The sequence below is a fragment of the Physeter macrocephalus genome, chromosome 4, assembly GCF_002837175.3.
Source record: "Physeter macrocephalus isolate SW-GA chromosome 4, ASM283717v5, whole genome shotgun sequence".
NCBI classification, from domain to species: domain Eukaryota; kingdom Metazoa; phylum Chordata; class Mammalia; order Artiodactyla; family Physeteridae; genus Physeter; species Physeter macrocephalus.
In genome coordinates, this window is record NC_041217.1 from 82788772 (window position 1) to 82808636 (window position 19865).

At 38.4% G+C, this 19865-nt stretch overlaps 1 protein-coding gene across 1 annotated transcript; it reads left to right on the forward strand.

The window, feature by feature from the left end:
- Nucleotides 1–204: 204 nt before the first annotated feature.
- Nucleotides 205–7192, forward strand: NRAS (NRAS proto-oncogene, GTPase). Its single transcript, XM_028488974.2, is given in 7 exon segments — nucleotides 205–312; nucleotides 706–833; nucleotides 2869–3047; nucleotides 5357–5516; nucleotides 6083–6206; nucleotides 6513–6554; nucleotides 6662–7192. Coding segments are annotated over 5 exon segments (654 nt in total). The 5' UTR covers nucleotides 205–245; the 3' UTR covers nucleotides 6203–6206; nucleotides 6513–6554; nucleotides 6662–7192.
- The last annotated feature ends 12673 nt before the right edge of the window (nucleotides 7193–19865 follow it).

Here is a 19865-nt window from a genome sequence, read left to right on the forward strand (position 1 = left end):
TGGGTGCGGCCTGCCGCGTGACTCCTGGGTCGGAGGCCCACGTGGCCGGGGCGGGGACTCCGGCGCCTGGGGCGCCGACTGATTGCGTAGCGGGCGGGGCCGGAAGTGCCGCTCCCTGGTGGGGGCTGTTCATGGCGGTTCCGGGGTCTCCAACATTTTTCCCGGTTGTGGTCCAAATCTGTCCGAAGCGGAGGCAGGGGAGCTTGAGGTAAGGCTCTGGCGTGTGTAGCGTTCGACTTCGGAGCATGCTGACGACTCCTTGTTGCCAGGAATCGAGCGGAATCTACGAGCTGGAGACAAAGGCCCTGGGCGGTGGGTCCTTCGTTTTGAGCCCTACGGGGGAGCTCTTTGGAGACAGACGGGGGAGAGAGAAGGGGAGACGGTCTGGAGGCCGTCCCCCAGAGCTCAGAAGATTTAGAGGAGTAGGAAGGGGGGTTTTCGTTACCTTAGGCTGAGGGCGGGGCCCAAGGGCTATTGAAAAATAGACGAGGGTGGGGGTAGCTTAGAAGACTAATAGAGAATTCTGAGATCCACAGTAACCTGCAAGTGTTTTTGCACTCCTGAATCACTTTGAGAACCAAGTGGAGATGAACGTGTACGGAACCAATACATTTCAGACTGGTTTTAGTTACTGTTGATAACAGAAAGCTTTGAAGTACTGTAGATGTGGTTCGACAGTTAACCCTAATTGCTGCTTTCCCGCAGGTTCTTGCTGGTGTGAAATGACTGAGTACAAACTGGTGGTGGTTGGAGCAGGTGGTGTTGGGAAAAGCGCACTGACAATCCAGCTGATCCAGAACCACTTTGTAGATGAATATGATCCCACCATAGAGGTGAGGCCCAGTGGCAGTCCGCTGACCATACCTCTCTCGGTTTACTCTTAACCCATTCCCTTTCCCATACCTTTCAGCTATTCCTTAGCTAAAGGAATAATCAGGAGAGAAAATAAAAAGTTATTTGGGGCACTGTGTTCAGTAATACAATAAGTAAAGCTTTACCTGTTTTTGGAGAAGAGTTCACTTTTATTAGCTACTGAAGATTTTCTTAAAAGTTTACAGTTTTTAACAGTTTTGAGAACGGTTACAAACTCAGTATTGAACTCATTTAGTTTCTCCGCATATGACAGCTCCGTTAAAAAGAAACACAGGTCATAGATAGAATACCTGAATGATAGCAGGATGGAGATAAAGGATTCAGAGATCTGAGTGTTTCTTAGCCACTTGAAGCAGCTGAGACTGGGGGTTGGGGAAGAAAGAGCATGAGATTTTTAGTCACTGTGCCTAGGAATACGGTCCCTGTTTGCAGTTAGTTATATGATAGTGAGCAAATCACTTTTCTCATCTATTAAATTACCATAAACCTGTCTTGCCTGACTCCCAGGGGATGTTGTGAAAAATCAAATATGTTAAATTTTTGTGGATACTAACGCACTGTGTAATTATCACTTATTTAAAGTTTCTTTTGTTTTTGTGGGAGTTCATGTTATAGATTGGTTTCAGTAAATGGCATCTAAAGTCCTTTAAGTAAAGAGTTTGTAATCTTATTCAATTTAGAAATGTCTAACTTTAGAGATTATTTTAATCCACATCCTGGTCTTCGTACCACCCAGCCATTGAGTGTTTAATGCAAGCTAACTCTAATATAGCCATTATTAAAAATTAGTCATTAGTCCTTGGCAAAATTTTATTTTAGGCTTACCAGCTTTAGTATTAATGGTTAGAACATTTTAATATTTTTCAGTTTTATTTGTTGCGAGGTAATTTACATAAGGTATATAAATCTTACATCTATAGCTCAGTGGCTTTAAATTTGTGTACACTTATGTAACCGCCACATAGATAAAAATATAGACTATTTCCAATGCCCAGGAGAGTTTTCCCATGCCCCTTTCTAGTCAGTAAACTCCCCTATCCTGCCAGGAAATGACCACTTCTCTGACTTCTATTATCATAAATTAGTTTGACTAAAACCTATCTTTATCATTTTAATTTTGCTTATTTCCTCAGAACACTCATACATTTGACCCTATTTCATGCTTTAAGGAAATTTTGACAATGTGAATTCTATGTTAATTTGAAAGTATATTACAGTCCTGCAATGACGTAAGTTACAGAGGCGCTGTTCAATGGGCTGGCAAACTATGTTGCATACTGTTTCTGGAGCCAGATCTTTACTAAGTGTGATGAGGTTATTTTCTTTGAATTGAATTTCCAGAACATAAATATTAAAATACAAGTAAAATTTTTGCCTTAGAGCCAAATTGAACATTTTTTTTTAATATGATCTATGCATGTCTATCTTCCCGAGGAATTAATGTAACTATACCATGTTTAGAACCTTTAGGAATTTGATTCAGGAATATTCCCCAGAGGTACAGTCTGTCATGATGAGAAAAATATTTTGATATTATAACCTTGTCTGAAATAAAAGGTATTTGTGTATTTAATCATAAACACAAAAGATAGTGCATCCTGGACCAAGTTATAATTGGTGGAGGTATGTTTAGAATTGTAAATGGACAATAAACAAATAAGAGAAGTACACTTCATACTTCAGTGAACGTAATCTCTAGTCTAAGTGCGGTAGAACTGTCTTTTCAATTACCATGTTTTCTTCATCTTTTCCAGGAACAGAGTGACCACATTTTCCTTTCTATAGGCATATAGCATTTGGGGCTTTTTTCCTAGGGTGACATTAAGTACTTTCTGTTTGTGATTATATATCAGCAGTTTGAGGGACAAACCAAAGAGACAGAATTGGACTTGGTTAGGAGCTTATTTAACCTTAGCAATAGCATCGCATTCCCTGTGATTTTTAATAAAAATGGAATCTCCCTCTCTCCCTGCCCGCCTCCCCTCCACACCCCAGGATTCTTACCGAAAACAGGTGGTTATAGATGGTGAAACCTGTCTGTTGGACATACTGGATACAGCTGGACAAGAGGAGTACAGTGCCATGTGAGACTAATACATGAGGACAGGCGAAGGCTTCCTTTGTGTATTTGCCATCAATAATAGCAAATCATTTGCAGATATTAACCTCTACAGGTATTAGGAGCATTGTTTTTTCTGAAAGGATGATCTTTAAGTGTGTTCTGAAGTTTTGGGGTGGGAATGAGGATACCGCACTAGGGAAGATACAATGTTTTAATTATGAAAAGAATTGCTTTTAGGTTGTGACATTGAGAATCTGGGGTTATTACTGAAAGTTAATACTGGAGTTTATTTTATATAAGCTACTATATCTAGAATGCCTGATGCTACATAAATGAAGCTTGCTTGCTAATGGGAGTGATTCAGAACTAGAGGTGTTATGAGCGACTACAGAGAGGAAAACACCTCTGAGAAACATGCTTCAGTAAGTAATAGAGAAGATAGCAGGAAGAAACCAATGGGGGGAGGGGGGTTAGATAAAGATGAAAGCAAGGCAAAGGGGGGGTTAGATAAAGATGGTCTTTCTCCACAGAACCTTAAAGTTTCAAACCTCGATTGGACCATGAAAATTCTAATACAACATTCTTATTTTACAGAAACAAATTTCAGAAAGTGGTTTGTTAGGTTTTCATAGTCATGATTGTTATTCATAGCAGAGCCAGGACCAAAAACCCAGGGCTCTTTTTTCTTAGCTCTGTGTTCTTTAAGCAGAATAATATAATGGTTAAGAACATAGACTCTGCCTGGGTTGAAATTTGGCTCCATCATCTCTTAGCCATGGAACTTTGGGGCAAACTACTAAATCGCTGGGCCTCAGTTTCCTTATCTATAATATGGAGATAGTAGTACCTACCAAGAGTTGCTGTGAAAATTAAACGAGTTAATAAATATGTGAATCACTCAGAGCAGTGTTTAGCACAGAGTAAATGCTACACAAGCGTTCTGCCTATAGCCTGAGTCTTGGCGTATGCTCCATCCATATGACGATGTCGAGTCTCAGAAACAAACTAGTCTAAAACTGGTTTTCTTCCCCTAAACCTGCTCTACTTTCCATTTTCTCTCTGCAGTTAATAGCAGCACTTAATAAAATGCTTAGCACTTGGCAAGCACCAAAAAAATATTTGCTGAATTTCTAGAAATCATTTTTCTCCTTAGGTTGTCTTATATTATCCCTTCACATAGGTTACTACCATCACACCAAAGCTCAGTTCTGCAGATAGCCAGTGAAATGCATTTCAAGTACATGACTTTGTATGTAATCCCAGGGTAGAGTCTAGAGCAGTGCTGTGCAGTATGGTAGCCACAAACCATATGTGGTTATTTAAATTCATTAAAATTGGGCTTCCCTGGTGGTGCAGTGGTTGAGAGTCCACCTGCCAATGCAGGGGACATGGGTTCAAGCCCTGACCCGGGAAGAACCCACAGGCCATGGAGCAGCTAAACCCGTGTGCCACAGCTACTGAGCCTGTGTGCCACAACTACTGAAGCCCGTGCGCCCAGAGCCTGTGCTCCACAACAAGAGAAGCCACTGCAATGAGAAGCCTGCGCACCACAACAAAGAGTAGCCCCTGCTCGCCACATCAGCGAAGAGAAAAGCCTGCGCACAGCAACGGAGACCCAACACAGCCAAAAATAAATAAATAAATTTATTTATTTTAAAATAAATTCATTAAAATTAAACAATTTAAAAATCAGTTCCTTGGCCCCATTAGCAACTGACATTTCAGGTGTTCAATAACTTCATATGACTAGCATATATAGTTGGACAGTGCAACTAGAGAACATTTCTATCATCATAAGTCCTATTGGACAGGGTTGATCAAGAGAATCTGGAACAGTAGTTTCCAAACTGCTGTGTGGTATGTCTTACTTGTCATTGAAGAGAGAACTGTCAGTTGGGAGTTCCAAATCCTTTAGTCCCATGTTAATAAGAGCAGTTCTGGTGTTTCCTATTTTATATCTTGGACTTCCAGCTATAATTTGTTTGAAGAAAATGTTTGGACACCACCCATCTAGAGAAATGGATAGACTGTCTTTCATTAAATACTGTCACTCTCAAGGGAGCTTCAAAAAGTTATTTGGAGACAGTAAGCTTTACTTTTTATACTTCAGACCTTAACCTAGAGTGTGATTTCGAGTTGCCAGTTAACTCCAGAGCCAAGCTCTTTGGAGAATCAAGGAGATTAACAAGGACATGTGTCAAGATAGAAGGTGAACTGATACTTGGCTTCCTTGCGGCTGCTGCATCAAGTCTACACCAGTCTTCTTAGTATGCAAGGCCTTTTTAAGTAGAAAAAAAGTGAAACTCAGTAGAGAATCTAATAGGGCTAGGTGAAATTTGCTAGGTTTTCTTTTTTGCCCTAGCTGTTTATTCCTTCCTAAAAGTTTATTCTTATGTTATGATAACATATTCCCTTTTTTAGGGAACAGATTAAGCGTGTAAAAGACTCAGATGATGTACCTATGGTGCTAGTAGGAAACAAGTGTGATTTGCCAACAAGGACAGTTGACACAAAACAAGCCCATGAACTGGCCAAGAGTTATGGGATTCCATTCATTGAAACCTCAGCCAAGACCAGACAGGTATAGTACAGCTTTTAGCATCTGGCAAGGGTTTATTTACGGCAGAAAAGTTTGATTGATTGACTCTTCACTAGAGACGTGATCCACATTCTTTGTTGTTTTGGATTTTTTAAATACTGTTCTATTTTTTTAATCTTCAGTTTAAACCCAAAATGAATTTATTAATATTCAAGTGTGGTTTCTTTTTTACTCCTGCAAATTAACATGCACAAATATTTCTAAAATGAAGACCCTTGATTAAAGATACTTAAAACATTAGTCCTTTATCCATCAACACCAGCTACTATTTAAGGCATAGGCCCTCCTGAATGGAATCTTTAGATCTGGTAGTTCTGTATGTCCCACGTTACCCATTTTCCTTTACTTGAATGTTATCTTTGCAGAAAGTGCTATTTGTATATCAGCCTGCTAATGTGACTCAATAGGAATGCTGAATCAGCCTATTTTATCAGCTAATAATTTAATAATTGCAATTTTAAATCCACATAAAGAAGTACAAATGAGAGAGAGCTTACAGCTTGGGTTGTGTCTGTTAAGCTGTCTTTATCATTTTCTCTCTTTTATAGGGTGTTGAAGATGCCTTTTACACACTGGTAAGAGAAATACGTCAGTACCGAATGAAAAAACTCAACAGCAGTGATGATGGGACTCAAGGTTGTATGGGATTGCCATGTGTGGTGATGTAACAAGGTGAGCATGTGGTCTCTTGACATAATTATAAATATTATTTAGGCAATTTGGAGGAGTGTTGCTATTATCTTTTCTATGTTTCTGTTTAACGGAGTTTCTGCTCACTTAGAACTATAAAATGAACTTTCCTATGGCACCCTTTCTGAGAGTACCACAGCCTAAACTGTTTCTAAAACATCTAATTATTTTACAGACTTAAATTTTCAATAATATTAGAAATTAGAAGACATTGTTTATGAAATGTATTACCAGGAGCTTGAAGGATCACTACATGATGATGACATGGTGTGTATTCTTTTCTCATAGATACTTTTAAAGTTCTAGCATCAGAAAAGAGCCACCGTCAAGGTAGGACAGGTTTGGAAACGAATGTATTATCATTTATGTTGATTTTTTAACCTTGTTTTTCTAATACTCTCTATGTACCATTTATATAGATTCCATCTTTATTTCAGCTGCACTGACACCTTGGTCCTGACTTCCCTGGAGGAGAAGTATTCCTGTTGCTATCTTCAGTCTCACAAAGAAGCTCCTGCGATTTCCCCAACTCTCAGTAGATCAGTATAATATTCTCTATTTGAGAAGTTCTCAGAGTAACTACCTCCTCAGTTGGTTGTCTGACCAGAGAAATGAACCTCTTGTTACTCCCAGTATTTCTCCACCCTGGGTTCTCCCCGAGCACACACAAACCTCCGCCACCCCAGGTTTTTCATCTGAAAAGCAATTAATGCTCTGAAACAGAGAACCAAACTGTAGAAACATGAAATTCTGTAGAAAACAATGTCTTGAGCTCTGAAGTAGCAACTGCTGGTGATTTTTTTTCCTTTTTACTGTTGAACTTGGAACTATGTTGGTTTTTGGAGAAATGTCATAAATTACTGTTTTGCTGAGAATATAGTTAATGTTGCTGTTTGGTTTGTTTGTAATGTTATCAGCTATATTCTATAAACTGGCATCTGCTCTTTATTCAGAAATACAAAAGTGAATACTGACTTTTTTGAGTCTATCCTCGTCTTCTCGACTTTCTTGTAATTAAATCTGACTTTCACAATGAAGTGCCTTTTTCCTGGAAGTGGTTTGTAGACTTCCTTTACAATACTTCAGTGGAATAGATGTCTTAGAAACTGATAAACATGAAAATGATTGTCTGAGATATGTCTGTGGCCCATCTAGCTTTGAGGGAAAGATATACCAATATGATAGCAGATGCCATTTCTTACATGTATGAATTTGATTTTCTAGAGACCTGTTTCGGGGCTCTCCCAAGAGAAAGGTGAGACTATAAATGATTAGGAATAATTTTGCTTACTTTTTACCTAATCTCCACTTTTTTTTGTTTTGGTAGCTTACTACCTTCAAAATGTATATAATTTGTTTCTTCTAGCTTACTGATAATCTAATGTTCAATGAACTTCCATTCATATTTAAATTTGGGTCATATCAGAAAGTCTACATTTGCAGGTGTTCAAAATTATAAAAATTGGATGCAGGTTTATTTAATAGCTGTGATCAATGATTCTCAAGCCTCAAATATGTTAATAGACAAATTTTCACTGCGTATCATGGTAATTATTCATGTATATAATTGCCCTCGGTCCCCTTCTCACCCCATCCCCTGTCCTTCACCCCATAGCAGTGGCTTGATTATTTCAGTTGAGTAAAGCATGGTGCTAATAGACCAGGGTCACAGTTTCAAAACTTCATTGAGCCAGTTAGCATCACAGAAGGAGAAATTCTTCCACATTTGCTCATTGCACCGTTAATTCCAGCTAGTAGTTTTGCCAGATGCATGTGTTAGTCCTGCAAGGAGAGAAGAGGTCAGTTAGCACAAATTCTTAACCATGAGTGGAAAAACTTGTTATCCTGAGAAGGGTCAGCTTAGAAGTCCTTATAAATAAAGGATCTAGACTCTGTTTTTAGCTACATGGAAACCAAATTAAGCCAATATTTTTTCTCATGTTTTTGAGAATGAGGATGCCTCAGATCAAAATTTTTAAATTTTTCTTTATTCATAATGTTCTTTGAAGGGTTTAAAACAGGATGTTGATTAATTAGTCTGGGCATACCAGATAAGCTGATGAGTTTGTTCTTGTTCTGAACAAGAAGTAGCCTTTGGATTGGAATTGCTGTTTGAGAAGGGAATAGAGAATATAATTAATAGTTATGAGGATTTGGAGGCTTGGCTTTTCCATTTGCAGATAATATCCTGATAATTCTAATGAGTAATAGACTTGGATAACTTTTGATAAAAGAGTACTTCCAAAATGACCACTTCTCGTCTTCTAATGTGTAAATACTTACTGAGGTCCTCTTATCTTCTAATACGAATTTTCATTTACTAAGCAAATTTCACATTGCCCTGAAATGAATTCGGAAGAGAAGAAAAAACAATGTACCCAGAGAATGAAAGACCCAGAGAGTTGTGCTCCGTAGTGTTAATTCTGAGAGCTTTCACAGTCCACGCAGTAAACAAACCCTGCCACTTTGCTTCTGCTCCTCTTGGAGCATTGCTCTGTCATTTTCCTGAGGATAGATGGAGACTTGTCACCTCAGTTGTCATTGTCTTCCTCTTCTTCTTCCTCTTGTCTATGTGACTGACAGTGTGATTCTTATGAATGTCAAATTGGGGGGAAAAAATAACTCATTTTAGGCTCTTGTGCCCATTACCCTTGTATGTTTGTATCTTTTAGTTTTCTCAAGTATGTTCTAAGCACAGAAGTATCTAAATGGGGCCAAAATTCAGACTTGAAAATGTTCTTTTAATAGCTTCTTAAAGAGTTACACTTTGGTATGAATTTTGGCACAGTAGAGTGACAAACTTACAGTTAAAACGCTGAATAACTTCAGTTAGTGTGGTATCAGATAGTTTTTAGAATATGTTTGTGGTTGCTGAAAACAATTACAGTTTACCTCAAAATCTGAAAGTCTCTTTCCCCAAGTTAAGTGCCTGGCCAGCTGTCATAAATTACATATTACTTTATGTCTGTTTGTTTCTTAAAGGTTGTACGTTCAAGATTGTGAAAATTAGGTGTTCTGTGTGAAGGCTACCATGCCTGTCTGTAAATGAATCTGTTGAGTGCTGTGTTTGCTCCAACAGCTTACTATAGAATGCTACTTTGTCATATCGTACTTATTACAGTTTTCACTTCACGAGTGTAATAGGTAAAATTATCCTCAATCTGTATTGTAGTGGGCCCCATGTTTAGTCTTTCATCATCCTTTAAACTGCTGTGAATTTTTTGTCTTGACTTGAAAGCAAGGATAGAGAAACACTTTAAAGAGATAGTTTGGTTTTTTTCCATTCCAGAATTTGTGAGCATAGTCATGTTTTGCTTTACATTTACAGTCATGAACCCTTAAGCTGGCAGCTACAACCAAGAACCAAAATAGGGTGCATTCTGCTTCTTGTAATTCATCTCTGCTAATATATTATAAGAAGCAAGGATAATTAAATTAGAGAAAGTATTTAATTTGGGTGGTTTCTATAAACAAGAGACTATAATTCTTGTACATTATTTTTCATCTTTGCCGTTTCTTTAAGAAACCTAACGTGCCACGAAATTATTTTAAGGTGTTTCTTATGAGAATTGTTTTTAAAGTGTTCTTGTTATCAGAGTAATTGTAGATATATTTCAAAATATAACTGGTAATTTTTAAAGGCCTGAGTACTGACCTAAGAAGCAATTGTATGAATTCTCTGGAGGCAAGGGAGGATCTCAATGGAAGTTGTATGACTTTTATATTTCTGTGCCATTAAATATAGGTAAAAAATGTCAATTGTGCAGTTCTGCTGTTTAAACAGGAACTATTGGCCTCCTTGGCCCTAAATGAAAGGGCTGATATTTTAAGTTGACTATTTTATTGTAAATTAATCCATCCTAATTTTTTAAAATTTGGTTGAATATTTTTCTTGTTAAATGTTTGAAAAATAAAAACTGGAAGTTCTTTGCTTAGTCATAATTGCTTTTTCCACTGATTGCCTTTATTGAAAGTTAATATTCAGACGTTTGAATGTGACATTTGAACAATGTTGGAAGATCTGAGTTCCTCATTTTGTCTCAGTATAAAATATGTCAGAGCCTGCTTTATTATGTTGGGGTAATTCAAAGCTATATGGCAGATTCTCACACATTAACGTGAAGTGCTAAAAACTACCATTGGATCTTTTGGTCTATTTTTGTACTACTGTGCAGTCTACCAATCTTGGTGTAGTTTTGAGAGCGTAAGTGTAGGAGCCAGAGAACATGGGCTCCAACTATAATTTTACTACTCTAGCCAATAGTTTCCTCATTTTGCAAAATAGGGAAGTTGAATTAGGATATCTCAGATTTCCCAATCCTAATTAAGGAGATATAAAAGAATGATTTCAAACCTAGGCTTTTTCTTTTTTTATTTCTTTTTATAATGATTTTATTTATTTATTTTTGGCTGCATTGGGTGTTGGTTGCTGCGCGCGGGCTTTTCTCTAGTTGCGGCAAGCAGGAGCTACTCTTCGTCGTGGTGCACGGGCTTCTCATTGTGGTGGCTTCTCTTGTTGCAGAGCATGGGCTCTAGGCGCGCGGGCTTCAGTAGTTGTGGCTCACGGGCTCTAGGGCGCAGGCTCAGTAGTTGTGGCGCACGGGCTTAGTTGCCCCGCGGCGAGTGGTATCTTCCCGGACCAGGGCTCGAACCCGTGTCCCCCTGCATTGGCAGCAGATGGATTCTTAACCACTGCACCACCAGGGAAGCCCAAACCTAGGCTTTTTCAGTCAACACTGGAATACTGTGATTATGAGGACCTTGATTCATTCTACCAAAGACATCAATTTTTTTTCACTTTTTTCTTTAAAAAGGCAGAAATGTGGATCATTAGTATTTGACTGAATTAAGCTTAAGGAAACCAAATTTAAGCAACAGGATACTGTTTCTAGCTACTAGGATGAGTGTAAATATTTTAGATTGTAAAATATATATGAAAAACAGAATTATGGACTGGTGTATCTAAAACATTTCCTCCTAAGTCAGTCACCTATGCCTCACATCAGATCTTTTGTTCTTCTAATATTTGACACCCTGATAACTGAGAAAGAGGAAAGGAGGAAAGGATATTATCTTACTGATGATAGCTGCTGTTCCCCTTGTCAAGATGAAGCTATAGAAAGACAAACAATGGAAAAGTAGCTAAGGAAACTTGTTTATTGGAATATGAGGGGACCTCCTATGCATCTCTGTGCTATTAAGGTTTCTGTTCTCAGAACAAGCAATTCTCAAGGTCATTAAGAGTCCAACAGAGTCGCATGAGTTGTTTGATATCCATAAATACATGTAAAGGGGCCAAGAGTTTGTGCTAGTGATCATTTTGCAAAACCACTTAGGACACATTTCAGATTATGTCCAGCTCCATGACTTGAGAGCACAGAGAAGCAGTGTCCAGTATCCAAAGGGGAAGGGTATGCTTTGTAATGCTTTCAGTATAACTCTGGGCAATGAAATGTGGTCCTATACCTTAATAAAGAAAACTGGAACTCTAGGAACATCCGAAATACAGATAATAAATACCCTTTGCAGTGCCAAAAGGAACATCAAAGGTTCAGATTCAGGAACTGGAAGTAAACCTAGTGAATTAATCATTCTTATCTGGATACATTGTATTCATGACTTACTTTGCACTTGCACCAAAATAGTCTGCTTATTAACCTATAGTGGGGAGGGGGGAGATGTTCTTTTTCAACTTAATGCTTAATCTCTTCTTAAAACTAGTGTAAATACAGACTGCCATCAATTTATAGGCACCGTATAAAGAGAACAAGGCATAGTGCCTGCAATATTGGGGGTTAAAGCGATATTAAATGTTTCTAAAGATAGAGGCAGCTACATGCCTAACCAGGGAGTATGTGGTTGGAACTGAGCAGTTGCCTACTAGAGCCTTCAGATGCAGTAGGATGAAATATTATCCAGGCTATGAAAAGCAATCTTCTAGAATGGCTACTGTGGCAGTAATAAAATTGGCACTATTGACACTTGCTGGAGGAGCTTGAGATGTGTGAATTTTGTATGATATTTGTCTGAAGGAAAACTGCACACTATTTTAAAACATCTTAGTGTAAATCAATTCTCCACATGTACAATTGAGACCCAACATTAAAAAAATTTTTTTATTCATTGGAATGAAGTTTAAAGACATCTTGAAAATTAGATCAAGAAATCTCATAAGTTTATGCTTGTTTTGCCTGTGAATTTGAGGAGTTTGACATATGATATTAAAGCCTAGCAAGGCACATGCACTGAAGTTACCAAGGCCTATCACCCCATCGTTCTATAGCTGGTGTGACTTTTCCTCTCAGAGAAACACATTTGGATTCCACTAGGAGGCATAGCCACATGTCCTAACAGAATGTTTTTGTTTCATTGGCTCAGTACGTTTTCCTTACGACTTTCCTTCCTAACCCATGTAGCAGGTTTTTATTGAACCTACTATGTGCCTAAATGCTGTGCTGCTCTGGGCATACAGCAGTGAGCCAGATAGGCTGGCTCCTCATTCATCTTTTATATTGCATTGAGGAGAGATCTCAAAAACAAAAATTTCTTAGTTGCAGTTTGGTGATTGTTTCAAAGGAGAAGGATATTGTTTACTGAGACATAACTTGCTTAGCCTCACTCTTCCAGTTGTCGCCCTCATGACACTGCCCAGGGTCACCTCCTACCCAATTTTTCTGTGAATAATCAAGGCTACCCAAGATGCACAGAGCCTGTCTCATGCCTCATTGCCACTTGGGTCTCTCCTTTTCAAGTCAAGGCTCTCATAAAAGGAAACTGTATATTGCTTCACAATTTCAAAGTGCTCTTACATAAATCTCGTTTAACCCTCCACAAAAGCCATGTAAAAGAGGAATGGTTTACATTTTACTGATGTGAATCCTGTAAAAATAGATGGGTTTATTCCAGGTTTGAACCCAGGTCTTCTGACTTCAGATACTGTGCTCTTTTTGGTTCACTAGTGCAATTGACCCTTGAACAACACGAGTTTGAAGTGGGCAGGTCCACTTTTAAGCAGATTTTTTTTCAACAGTAAATACTACAGTACTACACTCTGAGGTTGGTTGAATCCAGGGATACAGAGGAATCGTGGATACTGAGGGCTGACTGTAAGTTATAGGCGGGTTGTCGACTTCATGGAGAGTGGGCACCCCTAAGGCCTGCATTGTTCAAGGGTCAACTGTAGCTCTCAAACCATGCTGCTCAAAGCCCTTGGAGTAGGTAAAGGAGATTTCTGGGAAAGCCTGAGTGGGCAGGGCTCTGCTCGTCCTCCGTTGTCCTTCAACCCAGGCTCCACTTTCATCTGTTTTGGGGTAGGGTTTTTTTGGCATATTATCCAGATATTTTATTTTTATAATCTTAAATATCAATAATGACAATTTTTAATTCAACTACCTGAAGTTTTGTATGAATTGACCTTGTGTTTCAAGTAGTCAGTTTTATTAATTTTATAAGAGTAGTAATAGAACCTGGTTTTTAAAAAATTGAAAAAAATTGGAAACCACACGTAGAATTACTTAACATTTACACAAAGTTAATCACTTTAAACTTTTGTTGTTCTTCTTCTGTCATCTTTTGCGGTGATTTTTATGCACAGGGTCACATGCTGTGTGTGTGTGTGTGTGTGTGTGTGTGTGTGTGTAAGATTGAATCATCTAGATATACAGTGTTCTGTACCTTACTCATTTCACTTACTAACATAAATTCCACACCTTTTCTAAGCCAGCATATTTACAACAACATCTTTCTTTTGAAAACTATATAGTACTGTAATTTATATAACCTTTTCTCTGCTGACAAACACACAGGCTGTTTTTTTATTTGATGGTTGATTGTTTTGTCATATCAAATATCATTATATTCAACATATATTTGCCAGTATATGCATAGAGCAAATTCCCACAAAATAGTTGGGTTTACACTTGATGCATTTTTAATTTTTTTTAATTTTTAAATTTTTAATTTTTTTTTTACTTGACTGCGCCGGGTCTTAGTTGCAGCATGCTTGTGGCATGCGGGATCTTTTTTTTTTTTTTTTTTTTTTTTTAAGTTGCAGTATGCTGCGGGATCTAGTTCCCTGACCTTGGGAGTGCAGAGTCTCAACCACTGGACCACCAGGGAAGTCCCCAATACATTTTAAATTTTAATACATATGGCCTTAATTGTCTTCCAGATAATGTTTTATCAATAGATTCCTTCCAACAGTGCATGAGAAGATGTTTTATCCCAGACCCTAGGCAACCCTGGGATATATCAAAATTTCAAACTCTTACCAGATTAATAGGTAAACTGTGATATTTTTGTCTACTGTCCAATTTGCATATCTTTAACTATAAGCACTTTCATTTGTTTTTCATTTTAGGCTTCCACTCAAGATTTAGTTTGAAGATTCCATAAGTAAAAGTTTAAACACCCCTTGACTTCGATCTACTCCTACAACCATCTGTCAAGCTGGGAATCACTACGCTGCATCCTCATGTCTAGTCCAGAACCCAATACTCTAGGCACAATCACGGTCATTGCACAACTAAGCAAGAGTGAGGCCGTAAATGACACCGTGTTAAGAGCCCTGACACAGGAGCCATAATTCCTGAGCTTAAATCCCATCTCTACCACTTAACAGCTGTGAGACCTTGGGCAAGTCAGTCTCTGTACCTGAATTTCTTCAACTATAAAACGGAGGTAATAATAGTTCCTCAAAAGACTGTTGTGAAAATTAAATGAATTAATATATGTTAAAAAACAACAACAACCTTGGAACAGTGTTGAGCACTGTTATTATTGCACAGACCCCACGGCATGCCTCCGTCTCTCTCCTGACAGAATGCAGTATAGTTTTGATGTTTAGATTGCTTTGTTAAAAGCAAATTGCTGAATTTTAGTTCCATGCAAGAGGCAGGAAACAAAGTCAGTTTGTCTCACGGAAAAGGATGAGTCTTATGAATTTGACTTCTTTATTTTTAGGCATGTATGGGAAATTATGACTGACAGGGAAATGAGGCTAAATACAGTAAAAGACCATAAGATTTCAGAATTTGATTATATTCCAAACTAAAACTCATTCCTTAGGTTTAAGGTGACTTTTATACACCTCTAGCAGGGTGACAAAAATAGTCCATAGTTGCTGCTGGCAAAAGGGCTGTATTCCAAACCAGAGGTTGTAATGAACTCAGAACTGCTGACACTGAAGCAATGTTACAAAGGATTAAGCGCATCCTGAAAGTTTACTGCTGGTAGCCCTGAGCCCCATAGAACGCTTTGGCATCTGAACCATGCGTGACTGTGAGGGCATGGAGGAGGGTGGGGTGAAGAGCAGGCTGGAAAGGGCTGGGCGCTCCCAGCAGTTTTCACAGCAGGGACAGAAACCTGCTATAGTAGACTAGAAGAAGGGCTTTCTGGACAAAAAAGCCAGGCAGCAGTGATTGCCTGTGCACAGCTCATTCCTGTTATGTGTCTGTCATCTCCTTCCTGTAGAGCCTCAGGTTACAGGTATCTCTAACTTGATAAAATACAATAAATCTCCGCTTTAAAAAATAGTTTGTAAATTTGTTATTTGGAACTCTGAATGTTTTCCATTCGAATAATGTTCTAAATGATGGGAAGCATCTGGGTAAGCTCCAACCAATGTAGTCCATAATTTGGATGAAATATTCACATTAACAATTTTTAAAAGACATAGAAAATAATGATTTTCTTTTGCTAAAAACTAAAGCAAAAATAGAATTAAATGAGACTAGTTTATATACCGATGCTTGAAGAAAAACCAAGTTTAATTACAGAAAAAGAATGAGTAGATAGACTTGTCCCATTTAAGGGAACTTCTGGACATTTTTCCTTAAGGGCTGTAGATGATAATAGGACCAGAATATGTTTTGTTTTGCTTTAAATTCAGTTTTTTAATGACAAAAATAATACTTGTTCATGGTAGAAAATGCAAATAAGACAAAAGAAAAAAGTAAAAAATTGCCATAATTCCACCGCGCAGACAGAACACTGGTATAAGTTGTCCAGGCTGTTTTCAACGTCTATATTGATACATAAATTAAATGCCTTTCTTTTTTTTTTTAATGAAAACAAGATTATATTATGTATACATCCTTGTAAAATGCTTTTTCACTTAATAAAAATCTTTGAATGTCTTCCAGGTTAATATATATTCATCTACTCATCATGTTAATGACTGAATGGTATTTTATATTATGGTTGTACCGTACTTTAATCAATCTTCTACTGCAGTTGTTCCTACTTTTTAAAAAATATTTATTTATTTATTTGGCTGCTTTGGGTCTTTGTTGCAGTGCACAGGCTCTTCATTGCGGCACTCGGGCTTCTCTCTAGCTGTGGCGCACAGGCTCCAGAGCTCGTGGGCTCAGTAGTTGCAGCGCTCAGGCTTAGTTGCCCTGCTACATGTGGGATCTTAGTTCCCCGACCAGGGATCAAACCCACGTCCCCTGCATTGGAAGGCGGATTCTTAACCACTGGACCACCAGGGAAGTCCCTGTTCCTACTTTTTGATTCTTATAAGTTTGGCTACAATTAACATTATTGAAACACATCTTTGAGCACTTGTATAATAATTTTCTTAACATAAAGTCACAAAAATTAAATTGTTTTATCAATGGATAAGCATATTTTTAAAGGTTTTTGATAAATATATTGCCAAATTTCCTTCCAGAAAGGCTAAAATCTTACACTTTCACCAACCACATGAGTGTCTGTTTCCCCATATATTAAACATTGAGTATTATCAAGAAACTGGTTCTTTTTTATAATCAAATTCTCTTCAAATTGTGTGGGAAAACAAAAAAAAACTAAATTTTTTTTAAAACGGAGTGTTACAATATATGCAGTTTTAGAAACTCTTCATAGTATAATCAATCATATTTTCTTACCTGCATCAGGTGGAATTTCCCAAAAGACAGCAGTTTCTTAAGATCTTTTCATTTTTAATTTGATGGTAAAGACTTGAAATTTGTCCTGCACTTTTCCCCAATACTTACACCTACCAACATTTGTCTGGACATTTCTACCTGCTAACAACTTTATAATCCTTAATTTACTTACTAAGTGAATCAGGAATATTAAAAATTACACAGGCCTTGACTACCCCAAACACTACCCCCACATCTCAGAGTGTCTCTGTCTGCATTCTTCTCCCCTCCTCCACTCCAGACTCAGCAATAAAGCGCCTCTCCTCTCTTCCAGGTTCTTCCTCCACCTGGGTCTGGCTTCCACCTCCTCTCATGTCCTCCAAGACTGGAAACTTGTTCTGACCTGTAGTTTCCACTCTCTTTATATGTTTACTTTCTTCCATCTACTTGTTTCTGCTCCTAGAATTCTATAAATCTGCTCCTTTGACCCTAGTTCCCTCTAGTTATCATTCTATTTTTTCTCCTTCCACTCTCTGCCAACATCATTAGGAAAGAAGAGTCTCCACCTTCCTCAGCTCCCATGCACTATTCAACTCATAATCATCAAGCCTCCTCTACTCTCATGGCTCCTCTAAAGCTTCTCAAACAGGGGCTTCCCTGGCAGTCCAGCGGTTAAGACTCCGTGCTTCCATTGCAGGGGGTGTGGGTTCAATCCCTGGTCAGGGAACTAAGATGCCACATGGTGTGGCAAAAATAAATCAATAAATACAGAGGTGGGAGAAGAGGCCCTTGAACAGCTTCCAGTTTCCACACCTTTTCATCTGCAACCTTGAAGCCATGCTCAGTACCCACCCTCACCATCCCACTGTCAATGATTGACCATGATGAGGGTATAGAGTTGGACCAATTCTGCTCAGTCCTGAATTCCTATAATGGCAGTCTTTTTAGGGAGCTCCCCATTGGCCTGGCCAGGACTTTTTCAGACTACAATCTGAGGCTCTTCAGTCCCAACCATACTGAACTAATTGCAGTTCCACAGGTGGGTCATGAATTCTTGAAAAGAGTGCATTTATGAAAAAGGGTTTTGGACTGTAAAATGGGTGGGTATATTAAAAATGTTTGAGGGGACATCAGTGGGATAAGACCATGAAGTAGCGAGGATGATCCCATAGGTTCGAGGAACTTTGTTTTCTCTGTAGTGCTCCATATTGATAGGGAAATTTATTCAAGAAGTTCGGCCATTTGCATGGATAAAGTCTTTCATGATCCAGTAGAGACTTGTGTGAGGTATCTAAAAATCTATACTACTAAACAGTTCTGAGAAGTGATCTACTCCTGTCCTCCATTATAGGATTGGCTGAAAACCATCTCTCATCACTAGAAATAACCTTTTCTTGTTTTCTTCATAACACCCATTACTACCTGAAATTATTGTGTATTGCCCATTAGAATATAAGCAGAGGCCTTGTCTCTCTTGTTCACTAAATGGCATTGCTCAGGACAGTGTCTGGTTAGGTTTTCAAAAGTTGAGGCCACACAACTAGTAAGAGGAGGAAACAGAATTAGAACCGAGGTCTAGTTCACCTTAACCACATAAACTTGGTCTTCTTAAGTGCCCAAGAAATATTTGTTGAAACAATGAATGAATAGTTAGTGAATGTTTTTGAACTGAGAATATAATGATCAAAGTTGTGTTTCAAGAAGATTTAGCCTGGCAGTATTTTGCAATATGGATTGGTGACAGGGAAAATAATTAGAATCTATTGCAATTATCTGAATTTGAAGTAACTCATGACTTATCAGTTAGAATTACATTGGTTGCTAGTAGCTAAAAAACCCAGACTAATCAGTGGATAAAACAAATTTATTTTCTCATATATTATGAAGTCTGGAGGTGGGCAGTCCAGGGCTACTGTGGTGGCTTCAGGATACCATCAGGAACCCAGGCCCTTTCTTTCTGCTTAGGCATTCTTCACACGTGGCTTTTGTCCTGCTTGTCACTTGTGTTAAAACAATTGTTGATTTGCACTCAACCTACCCAGATATTTTCTTATTCCAGGCAGGAATAAGAAGAAGGGCAAAAGGCAAAACATATGCTAGCTGAGTTGGCCTCTTTTAAAAGAGCTTTTCCAGACATCCTGCCCAGCAATTCTGCTTCTATCCCATTGGCCAGACTGTGTCACATGGCCACTCTCACTGCAAAGAGGTCTAGCAAATATAGTTGTTTGGCTGAGCACATCAGTTAATATTTGTCAACATTAGTTAACTTTTGTTAGCAAGAAAAAAGAGAAAATGATTTTTGAATAGACAACTAGGGTATCTGTCACAAATAGAATGGGAAAACTGGAGGGTAACATATAAAGGTTAAGAGTCATTTGAAGGAGAAGCTGATTTGGGGGGGGAAATGTTTGGTTTGGATATATCAATTTGTAGATACCATTGGGAAATCCAGATGGAAATGTCACAAAAAAAGTTCAAAAGGAACAAAAAATATTTTGGTTGAGTAACAACTTTGTAATATGTTCTAATATTGTTGATTGAAAGGAGAGGATGGCCATAAAGCTAAGCCGTAAAATGTTCTCTTTTTGCAGACAAAGAGGCTTGTCCCAACTTTCAGTAGAAAATAGTAGTTAAAAGATCGTTCAGGGGCTTCCCTGGTGGCACAGTGGTTGAGAATCCGCCTGCCGATGCAGGGGACGCCGGTTCGCGCCCCGGTCTGGGAAGATCCCACATGCCGCGGAGCGGCTGGGCCCGTGGGCTACGGTCGCTGAGC